General features: G+C 42.4%; 3 protein-coding genes across 3 annotated transcripts; 2 read left to right on the top strand and 1 right to left on the bottom strand.

Annotated features, from left to right (window-relative positions):
• The first annotated feature begins 4725 nt into the window (after positions 1–4725).
• LOC122001522 (serine/threonine-protein kinase AGC1-7-like) lies at positions 4726–5412 on the top strand. Its single transcript, XM_042556312.1, has one exon. It carries the CDS (start codon positions 4726–4728, stop codon positions 5410–5412), a length of 687 nt encoding a protein of 228 aa, XP_042412246.1.
• A 1938-nt stretch (positions 5413–7350) lies between these two features.
• On the bottom strand, positions 7351–8713 carry LOC122001531 (putative expansin-B14). The gene is made up of 3 exons (XM_042556322.1): positions 8578–8713; positions 8177–8483; positions 7351–7675 (listed from the first exon to the last, which is right to left on the bottom strand). The coding sequence occupies exons 1-3, from the start codon at positions 8711–8713 to the stop codon at positions 7351–7353; spliced, it is 768 nt and encodes a 255-aa protein (XP_042412256.1).
• Positions 8714–10121: 1408 nt separating this feature from the next.
• Positions 10122–10774, top strand: LOC122001538. Its single transcript, XM_042556335.1, has 2 exons — positions 10122–10209; positions 10278–10774. The coding sequence occupies exons 1-2, from the start codon at positions 10122–10124 to the stop codon at positions 10772–10774; spliced, it is 585 nt and encodes a 194-aa protein (XP_042412269.1).
• The last annotated feature ends 422 nt before the right edge of the window (positions 10775–11196 follow it).

Genomic DNA, 11196 nt, shown 5'->3' on the forward strand with positions numbered 1-11196 from the left:
TTGTTGCAAAAATACTCTTAGGGATGACCTCCCTAGTATTCTTGACTTGACCACTAGACCTAGGGTTTGTTCCATAACTATATGGAACTCTATGATAAGTAGGTACATCCTTTTTGGTTTTAGGTTTGTATCCCAAACCTCTATGGCCCTTGGATGACCCTTGTTGCCCTAAACCTAGACTTTGCTCATTTTGCCCTTTAAGGATATTTTCCATCCTTTTTAGGGTCTTTTCTAGTTTGTCAAGTCTTGATCTCAAGACTTGATTCTCCATTGCTAAGTTCTTAGTTTTTGGTTCCCCATTAAGTCCATGAGCATTTTGGTTTCTAGGCTTGTAGCTAAAATCCTTAGTGTTATTGCCTAGACTTTTACCTACCTTCCTAGACCTAGGTTTGGTTGTCTTAGCATGGAGAGTCACATGATTTTCTTTGATAACATCATGCCTCCTGTTTTCATGGTAAATAGCATTAAAATGATATAGATTAGAACTATCATGCTTTTTACCATTGTTTAAGGGGGTAGGTTTAATGAATGATACCTTCCTTTTTACCTTGGAGGCTCCCCCTTGAGTTGTGCTTCCTCCTTGAGCCTTGACCGCCTTCTTCCCCTTAGGGCATTGACTTCGGTAATGCCCCTTTTGATTGCAAGAGAAGCACACAATGTGCTCCTTGCTCTTCTTTGTTTTAGGGATGGTCTCCTTGGGCTTCTCCTTGCCCTTTTGTGCCACTTGGCCCTTCTTCTTGACCAATTTAGGGCATTTACTTTTGTAATGCCCTTTTTCCCTACACTCGAAACATATAATATGATTTTTGTTTTTAAATGAACTATTTATACCTTCTTGTGTAGGGGTGACTTCTTCTCCTTTGGATCCGGATGTGGAGGCTTCCTCTTGATCCGATGATGATTCTCCTCCAATAGATATGACTTGATTTGTGGAGGTGGAAGCTTCTTCATCCTCTTCTCTTCTTGACCCGGATGTGGAGACTTCTCCTTCTTCTTGATCCCGTGTCACCAAAAGTTGCTCTCCCTCAATCCTAGAGGTGGAGCCTTCTTCATCTTCATCTTGTACATGGAACAAGGAGTATGCTCCCTCCTTGTTCCCTTCATTGCATTTCCTAGAAGATGAAGCTTCGTCTTGGACTTCTTCTTTGGAAGTTGAGCATCTCTCAACTTCGGAGTCCTCCTCTTGGTATTGCTCCAATGAGTCGCCCTCTTTGGATTCCTCTTGATTCGGTACAGTGGAGGGGATCTCATGGATTGATGCCAATTTGCTCCAAAGCTCCTTTGCATCTTCAAATTCTCCAATTTTGCAAAGAATGGTGCTTGGCAATAAATTAACCAATAATTTGGTTACCTTGTTATTCGCCTCACACCTTTGAATTTGTTCTTGGCTCCATTTGCTCTTCTTAAGGATTTTGCCCTTTGAGTTTCTTGGAGCCTCGAAGCCTTCCAATAGAGCAAACCATTGCTCTATCTCCATCATCAAGAAATTTTCAATTCTTGATCTCCAAGAATCGAAGCTTGTAGATACATATGGTGGAGGCACCCTTGTGTTGAATCCAAGTCCGTCTTGGAATTCCATGTTGAAGCTGAACAATTGAAGAAATCTTTGACTTGAAGAATTTTGCTCCAACTTCTTCACCCTCTAGCTCTTTGCCCCTTCCGGCGATGATTCCGGTGAAGAGCGGCCTCGCTCTCATACCACTTGTTAGGACCAAAATGTAGATAGAGGGGGGGGGGGGGGGGGGAATAGCTCGGTGCAATCTTCGTGCTTGACGTTGCTTGTTTCTTCAAAGAGGTGCAGCAGAAATACAAGAAACACTACAACAATGCTAACAAATGGATTTTACTTGGTATCCACCTCACAAGAGGTGACTAATCCAAGGATCCACACACTCACACACCCTCCACTATGAAAACACTCCTTCTCAGTAACTACCGAAGGCGGAGAAGCCTTACAACCTCACAATACAACAATGAGAATGAAAGAAGCAAAATACAAATGAATCTTACAAGATTACAATGAAAAACCCTAGCTTCTTCGTCTTGTTGTTGCAAATCGCCTCTTGACTTGGATGAGCCTCCAAGAACCTTCAAGAACTGGCAATGAGGAAGTAAAAATCGCTGTGGAGAAGTTCTGTGTTCGTCTATGGAGAAGAGAGGAAGCCGTGTCGAAGAAAACGCTCGCCAACGTCTATATTTGCATCAACGGTCGAATCCCAATCGATTGGATTACTCCCAATCGATTGGGGAGGCTTTGGATCGATCGACCGATCTATCCAGAGTGCCTCTGTGCTCTCTGGAATCGCCTTGAATCGATTGCCTGATCAATTCAAGGCTTCTCGAGCGATTTCCAGCGCTCCAATCGATCGCCCGATCGATTGGAGGCTTCAATCGATCAATTGATCAATTCAGAAGCTTACTGTTCGCTCAGAAACTCTCCCAATCGATCGGCCGATCGATTGGGGAAGTTTCAATCGATTACCCAATCGATTTAGCCCATTTCTGCATGAATTCACGTCAACCAATCGATCCACTGATCGATTGAACCCCCCAATTGATCAGCCAATTGATTGGGAAGTAGAAATCTGTGCATAGCTTGAAATTAGCTTCGTTTCGCATCTGAGATCACCTCATTCCGATATCCGAGTCAAAAGTTATGGTCTTCGGAAGTTTACAACGTCTGAACTTCCTAGTTCCATGCCAACTCCCTATTGGACTTACGACCGTTAAGATTTCGGTCAACTTTTGACTCATCTGGACTTTCTCTTTGTGCCAAGTGTCCGGTCCTCCATTACCCGCTTGGACTTCCCAACACCAGATGTCCGATCAACCTTGATCCATATGGATTTCCTCGTGCCTGGTTTCACTCACCAGGACTTCCCTTCTGCCTAGCTTCACTCACTAGGTCTTTCACCTGGCTTCACTCACCAGGATTTTCCTTCTGCCTAGCTTCACTCACTAGGTCTTTCACCTGGCTTCTCTCACCAGGACTTTCTTCTGCCTGGCTTCACTCACCAGGACTTTCCCATTGCCTAGCTTCACTCACTAGGTCTTTCACCTGGCTTCACTCACCAGGATTTCCTTTTGCCTAGCTTCACTCACTAGGTTTTTCACCTGGCTTCACTCACCAGAATTTCCTTCTGCCTGGCTTCACTCACCAGGACTTCCAGTCAAGTATCCAGTCAACGTTGACCTACTTGACTCTCCTTTACATCTCAACTGGTCAACCTTGACCAAACGGGAATTGTATCAACAATCTCCCCAAATGAACAACTGCACCTGCATTGTCCATATCATTTAAACCCAATATATTGTCAAACATCAAAACCAAAACCAAAACTCAAGCTTGGTCAACCAGGTCAACCTTGACCTAAAGGATATTGTACCAACATTAACCTCGGATGAACAGTGTCCGAGGCGCCTCCATGGAGCTTGGAGGCGCCTCGGGTGCGAGCCAGGAAAAGCCAGCATAGCAGACTGGAGGCACCTTGAATGAAGCTCAAGGCGCCTTGGACCAAAGGTGGAAGGCGCCTTAGAGAGGCTGAAGGCGCCTTGAACCAGACAGAGTTCGACCAGGTCTGTGCTGATCCACGCGTGTGACTCGGCGGGCTAGAGGCGCCTTGAGAGGGTTTGAAGGCGCCTTAAACACAGTATAAATGAGGGTTTCGACCAGCAGCTCAGTATAACTCACTCCAAGCAATCCTTCCACGACTACCTGCTAACGACACGATCCCGAAGTGCTGCGACGACCCCCCGACGACCCGGAGCTCCGAATCTTCAGTTTTTCATATTGTCGTCGGTATAATTTAATTATTTCTTATTGATTATTGTACTTCACTTGTAATTCTATTCGAGCTATTAGTTGTTGCCCACGGTAAGCGATTAAGGATCGCGGGCCTTCGAGAAGGAGTCGATCTAGGCTCCGAACGAAGTAAAATCCCCTGTGTCTCTGTGTTTGTTTCTTTATTCCGCTGCATGTTTTAACTCCGATAGTTTTACGAATCGAACGAAATAGCTACGAGTGTTATTCACCCCCCCCCCCTCTAGCGCGTCTCGATCCAACAGTACCAGTCGATTGGTACTGGGACCAGTCGACTGGTGGTGAGCACAGAGAGCTTCTGCGGCTAGGCACCAGTCGACTGGTGCAAGGACCAGTCAACTGGCAGAGAGTCGTTGGAGTACCGTTGGACTGGCACCAGTCAACTGGTGCAAGGACCAGTCGACTGGTAATGGGAAAATCAGCCTTGCTGATTTCACAAGCTCTATATAATAGAGCTTGGGATGGCCGACCAAAGTTGATGAAATTAGATTTGGTTAAAACCTAATTAGTAGTCATCTAGTGCTCTAGCAATCCAAGTGTTCTTGATCGAGTTATGGTGAGGTTTCTCCACCGACAAGGAGGATTGTGCTAGCCGGAGTTTCCGAGGACTAATCCACCGACGGATTGAGGGATCGTCCACCTTACGGACAGCCGTGGAGTAGGAGCAAGTTATCTCTGAACCACGTAAACGAACGTGTTAGCGGTTTGCGTTTCCTTTCTTAGCTTTCATATTTGTATTGTTTGTATTCCGCTGTGCAAACAAATACGTAGGAAGCGAGTATTTGGGGGCACCGTCCATTCAACCCCCCTTCTAGCCGGCCGCAAGATCTTCCAACATGATCCACTATGACGAAGAGTTTGTTCGGCACCCTGGTGGTTCGAACACTCAGACTAGGTGGTCCGAGATGGACGATAGGTTGATCTGCTGCGCAAGCAAGCACTTGCATGAAGCTTGCCAGTGGTGGAGGAATCGATTGAAACATAGTCGGCCCTTCCACTCGGATCCCTCACTCGATGTGAAGGCCTGTCATCGATACAGCCAGGTCGTTCGACAAAGGACACCTAGTTGCTGCTTGTTGCTGTTGCCAGTGGCGGATCCGGGGGGCGCGGGGGTGTGCTTGAGCACCTCCTTTGCTCCAGAGATCATCCGCGGCCAGGGGCATGGCAGCGCAGTGGACTGGTGGACCTTCGGCATCTTCCTGTATGAGCTGCTGCATGCGGCGATGTCGTTCAAGAGGTCTGATAACAGGGCCACTCTTCACAACGTGGTCGGACAACCGCTAAGTTTCCTGGAGACGCTACTGGTGAGCTTGGTTGCTCAGGATTTGATACAGGGACTGCTGGTGAAGGATCCGAAGAGGAGGATCACGTACCTCAAAGGGACGACAAAGATCAAGCAACATTCGTTTTCTGAGGGGATCAATTGGGCTTTGGTGCGGAGAATTACGCCTCCACACGTTCCTGACTCGATCAACTTTAGTCAGTTTTGGAGCAAAGAGAAGAAAAGCGCTAAGAGTGGACTTCCAGGTGGGAACACTAGGAACAAAGGCAATCCCAACGACTTGGTGTATCATGATTTTGAGTATTTCTAGGATGACATATTGTGAAATTTGTTTTATTTTATTCTTTTGTGAGATAATGACTGAAAATTTTATGTAAACAAATGGGAGAATATTAATTTTATGAGTCGGATAACACACATTCCATTGTTAAGGGGGAAAAGTATTCTCTCTTATAAAAGGGAACTTTTGGCACTATTAATGTAAGTAAACTTCCATGCATTGTTCTCATGTTATTGTCGAGAAAAAAGGGGATACTTTTACACCCTCCTAGTCAAAGTGATCATCACACTTAACATATTTATGATAACTGAAATTGGATAGTATTATTGGTTACTTTGCTGGTGTTGTGAGCTTCACCGCTGATGCCAGATTAAGCATTAGTCAGTTCAATGTGTCACCTACGGATATCCCTCCATTGTACATTATTTTGATGTTTTTCTTTTAGCTACAGTTTGAGGGATGACGAGGAGGAAGATGAGTTCGGGCTTCCTTCTTTGAGCACCCCTTTGTTTTTTTGTCGGGATCCGCCACTAGTTGTTGCACCAACTTCTAAGCTCGATAGATTATTAGCAGCTCCAAGTCTAATTGTGACGAAGTAACTGTAGTGAATTTTCTAGTCTCTTCCATCTTCGTGTTTTAGATCCAAGCAAAATTTTCACAGATGACGCTAAATTTGATCATGTCTGAAATCGAGGAAAATGGTGTGTTGGGTAGGTGATTTCGATGTTGGCCGTGATAAGGCTATGAGTTGGAAGCAGAGGGCGCCGAACGATCCTGCATGTCAAAAAGAACATAGAGGGAAGAAAACATCAATAACCGGACTAGGGAAGGGTCTGCAGCGCAGATAATCCAACGCTCAAGTCAATCATGCTATCGAGGGGAAAAGGAATGCAGTGAATAGTAGAAAGGAACAATGGACTCTAAGTGCGTAATCTTGCATACCTGTATCTTTAAGAGGAGATCCCTTATATAGTGTCAATGTTTATCTATGCACGAATATCGATGTATTTCTAAAAAAGGCCGAACATTATGCAATTTTGACACCTTTCCAAAAATAGGCCCACCGCTTCTGCCCTTTGCAGGGTAGAAGTTTCCATCGTATGGATTGCCCAAGGAATATTCTCTTGATTCTTTGACAACAGTTACACAAGATGACAAAAAAGAATATTAGGTCATTATGTTGATGGGCCTTTAATATGCTTTCCTAGTGGGTCGACTGAGTCCCCTTTGTCATTGGATCAAACCTCGCACGCGGATAGAGTCGGGTTGGCTAAAGAATGATGACCCTCTCAAGGACTCGGCCTCTCCACTCGCCCAAAGAGCTTGATCAGATTGTGTGCCTAGCATGTACGATCAGACTGTAGGTCCGATTGACAAGACCACTCGGTCGAGACACGTGACTGTGTTATTTCTGAGTGACCAAGAGGACTCGGCTCTGAATGATACTAAAATTACTCGAAGTTTTGTCAATCCTGTGAGATTTGGGATCCGATCAGACTAGAGATTCGATCGGCTAGACCACTCGACTGAGACATGTAACCTCGCTAGTCCAAAGTGTTGGCCCCTCCTTGACTTTGAAGGTCGCATCAACCAAACTCCAAGATCGGGGCCTCCATTATTCATCGTATCAGACTATATGTGAAATAGAAGTTGTTTACCTCCAAAAGAATATTACGACCAGAGTGTAAATCCTTGTTTACCTGATATTAAAAATGTATTCTATCTAATGAATTTTCGGACATGGAACACTATCGATATTGTAATTTTAGAGATCAATAGACAGATAAAGGAAGTAATTTTATAGATTTGATATTTTTTGCAAATCTGTTACAACAAAGCAAAGATCGACTGGACTTACAGACAAGGAACCTGAATCACAAATATTCAATTTATAATTAATTTTCAATTTCCTTGCGCACTCTTATTTTTTCAATAATAAAAAACCTTGCAACTGAATCAAATCCCTGGCTAGTAGTTGACCATGGAATTATAAGTGTTACCCGGCGTCCAACCGACGGGAATGACGTTGTGGGCGACAAGAATCTTCTTCGACTCCCCTGACGTCAGCTGGAAAGAGAACGGTGGCTGTAACGCTCGCCCGGCATTCAACTTCCACTGCGCTCCCCAAGACGGCTGCATTGCCGTCCACGTCCCTGACGATCCCTCCATCAGCTCCACCGCTGCGAGTTCGCCGTCCCCGTTCACGTTCTCGATGATGACAGCGAGGTAGTCAACGTTCGACCCGGCATCCACCCTGAAGGCCACGTTGAAGCCCCGGTAACTGCACGATACTCTGCATACATAACAGCCAACACAAATTAATAGACGAAAGATTTAGATGATATTAGATTTATGTGTATAGCTTTATCCTAAACCACAAGAGATTATATTTTTGTAACTATGCACTACTAGAAGGAGAGTCTTGATGTAACGGTAAAAATATTAATTATCAAAATTAATAAAAATATTTTTTAAAAAAAATCAAAAGTATTATTAAAAAGTATTATATATATATATATAAATATAATAAATTTCTTTTTACTATCAAAATTATTTAAATTTTAATGTTATTATAGTAAAATGATTTTCATTAAATTTATATAATCTATCCTATATATAATACTTTTGATAAATTGAAATTAAAAATAACTTATTTTAATGTTATATTAACTATTTTATAATATAATAATTTTGACAAAAGAAATATGATGTTTAAAAAATTGGCCAATTAATAAATCCACTCAAATAATTAATTTTCTATTGATTAAGAAAATATTTTAATCAATTAATTAACCTGGTGTATTCGACTGCCAGTCTTCCGGCATTCCGCAGCTGGTCAGCTTGGCCGGGTTTTGCCATGGCCCCGAAGGCGGCGCCGCTGAGGTCAAAATGGACGGGGTCGGTCACGCAAATCCCGCCGGGGCACTGGTCCGTGACCACGACCGTCACCGGCATGCCGGAGCAGGCGGCGTTGGAGTTGCACAGGACTTGGTAGCACGCGCCGCACCCTCTGCCGCCCTTGAACAGCGAAGGGCCGCCGGCCGTTATCATGGACGACAGCGGAGCTTTAACGACGCCGTCAGCGTATCCACACGCGCCGCCTGATCAGAACGATATACCATCTCCATAAACCGTATTTCTACAATAACATAAAGTACGTACGTACAGATCAATCCATATTAAATATATAATTACCAGTGCTTCCCGGTCCGTCGGGGGCGCCGTACCAGGTGGCTCCGGCCGGAGACAACGCCGCCGCCGGGGAAGACGCGTTCAAGAGGAGGAAAGCGAGCAGTGGCAGCACCACAATCTGCTTCTTCAAAATGGCCATCGCTCTAGCCTTATCGTGTTGAAAGAGAGGAATTAACATAATTAATCGATCGATGATTAGTCTATAATTATATTGAAAGATGCAATTAACCTCATATATTGTTCTATATATAGAGTAATATAAAATTGATTTATTAGGTTTTTGTGGTATTTACTTGACAAGTCATTAATGTAATCTTATGCATGAAATAATTAATTAAGATTTCGATACAAGTTGAGTATTAGTTAACTTGGTAGAGAAACGGCAAAATACAGCACATAACGCAGAGAATTTCAATGGTATGCAAAGTTTTAAATAATTTATCCTTATTAATATTGGCTACTCTTCGAATTATGAAAATATTATTTCTTTATATTTATCGTATCACTTGGATTGGTGTATTTGTTATTTTGGGCCATTTTAATTCATAATTACCAAAATTAAAAATCATTAGATTAAGGCTAATTGTAATGATAAATAAAAAGAAATAAATATTGTTTTGGCACAAAGAGAAATATGTTCCTGATTAAAACAATATAATAGAAATTATATTATCTAGATTACGTTATAGTTTTAATTAGTAAAGATATATCACAACCCAAATTAAAACTTTGCATACAATTAAAATTTTAAAGGCCAATAATAGTTTTATAAAAAGGTCCTTTTTTATTAAAATTATCAAGGGATGCATTTTTTTTTTGGATTATTTATCAAAAAAGTCGTTTCATGATCTCATCTGATTCCCTTATGAAATTATGATGCAACCGTCTTCAATTATCAGACGGGATCCTTTAGACTGCGACCGGGATCCTTTAGACTGCGACCCTTGGTCTGCTCCTGAATCAAGTGTCGTTTATAGGTGGAATTCCATAAATCACATATGTATAACAGGTAAGGTCCATAAATTCCTACCTTTGAGTGAACTGGTCCATTCTCTGAATCACATTTTGCGATTTAGGGCATCCATAGTGGGAGCTCCCACTGCGGACGTGTCATGAGGGAGAAACCTCCCTCCCATAGTGGGAGGGAGGTTTTTCACCTCACACGACGAAGCGGTCCGTAGTTACGGAGCCGCTTAGCTTCGTCGTGCTTTTTATTTTTTTTTTATATTAATTTTTTTTAATAATTAAAAAAAAACAATGGTCACAGTAATAGATTTGGTATACTATGCCGTTGAACAACGACTATTTTAGCCGTTGTTAAACGGTTAACTTTATTTTTTAAATTTATTTTTTTTTATAAATAGATGATCGATTTCATATTTTTCATTCATCTCCTTGTTATCTTTGCTTTCGATTTCTTTCCTCAACTCTCTATATTTTTCAACCACAAAAATATCTTGATTTATTTCAAATGACTCAAAATTCAGATCGATCTATGCTCCAGGAATTCTGGAGAAACGAATTGGCGGAAGATGCGGAGGATATAGATGAACGAAGAATGCTCCAACTATAAGAGCAGTGACAAACTGTACGTCAAAGAGCTCAAAGTTCTTCCGGTAGAACACAGAGGAGAAGGTATTTGAATCGGGATCGTGAAGTTGGACATGCTCGTCTTTTCAATGATTACTTTTCTGATGATCCAGTATATCCTGATGACATATTTCGACGTCGATTTCGAATGAAAAAAGAGTTATTCTTTCGTATAGTTGATGCCGTGAAAAATCATTCCGAATATTTTCAATGGAAGGTCGATGCAGCGGGGAAAAAAGGTTTGTCACCACTTCAGAAATGCACAGCGACTATTCGTCAATTGGCGTATGGAGTCCCTGCTGATCATTATGATGAGTGTCTACGAATTGACGAAACAACTGCCATCCAATGTTTATTCAACTTTTGCCGATGTGTAATTGAAGTGTCCGGGACCCAATATTTAAGAAGACCTAATGCTGCTGATATCCAACACTTACTTGAAATGCATGAGCAGAGACATGGTTTCCCTGGCATGTTGGGCAGTCTTGATTGTATGCATTGGCAATGGAAAAATTGCCCCGTCGCTTGGAAAGGCCAGTTTACTCGAGGAGATTATGGCATCCCAACAATTGTGCTCGAAGTCGTTGCATCTTCGGACTTGTGGATATAGCATGCCTTTTTTGGGATTGCAGGGTCACGCAATGATATCAATGTGCTTAACGAATCACCGTTATTCAACGACGTCTTACAAGTGAATGCACCCGAGGTTAATTTTACAATTAATAATATACAATATACAAAAGGATACTATCTGACCGATGGGATCTATCCAGAATAGGTTACTTTCGTCAAGAGCTTTCCATGTCCCCAGGATCCCAAAAGAAGAATATTTAAGGAACGACAGGAGGCCGTGAGAAAGGATGTCAAGAGGGCATTTGGGATGCTTTAATCACGATGGGCAATGATAAAAGGTCCAGAATGATTTTGGTACAAGGATAATTTGAAGGACATCATGTATACTTGTATTATTTTGTACAACATGATTATTGAGAATGAGGGAGATGTAGTTGTCAATTGGTCGGACGATGAAGG

This window comes from Zingiber officinale, chromosome 1A, assembly GCF_018446385.1.
Source record: "Zingiber officinale cultivar Zhangliang chromosome 1A, Zo_v1.1, whole genome shotgun sequence".
NCBI classification, from domain to species: domain Eukaryota; kingdom Viridiplantae; phylum Streptophyta; class Magnoliopsida; order Zingiberales; family Zingiberaceae; genus Zingiber; species Zingiber officinale.

Bases quoted from the DNA above. Each gene is read 5' to 3' on its own strand.
- LOC122001531 (XM_042556322.1), bottom strand. From the start codon at position 8,713: ATGGCCATTTTGAAGAAGCAGATTGTGGTGCTGCCACTGCTCGCTTTC. The intron at 8,484-8,577 runs GTAATTATATAT...CGTTCTGATCAG, and splicing joins CGACGGACCGGGAAGCACTG to GCGGCGCGTGTGGATACGCT. The intron at 7,676-8,176 runs GTTAATTAATTG...TTATGTATGCAG, and splicing joins CTGGCAGTCGAATACACCAG to AGTATCGTGCAGTTACCGGG.
- LOC122001522 (XM_042556312.1), top strand. From the start codon at position 4,726: ATGGACGATAGGTTGATCTGCTGCGCAAGCAAGCACTTGCATGAAGCT.
- LOC122001538 (XM_042556335.1), top strand. From the start codon at position 10,122: ATGAACGAAGAATGCTCCAACTATAAGAGCAGTGACAAACTGTACGTC. The intron at 10,210-10,277 runs GTATTTGAATCG...CTGATGATCCAG, and splicing joins GGTAGAACACAGAGGAGAAG to TATATCCTGATGACATATTT.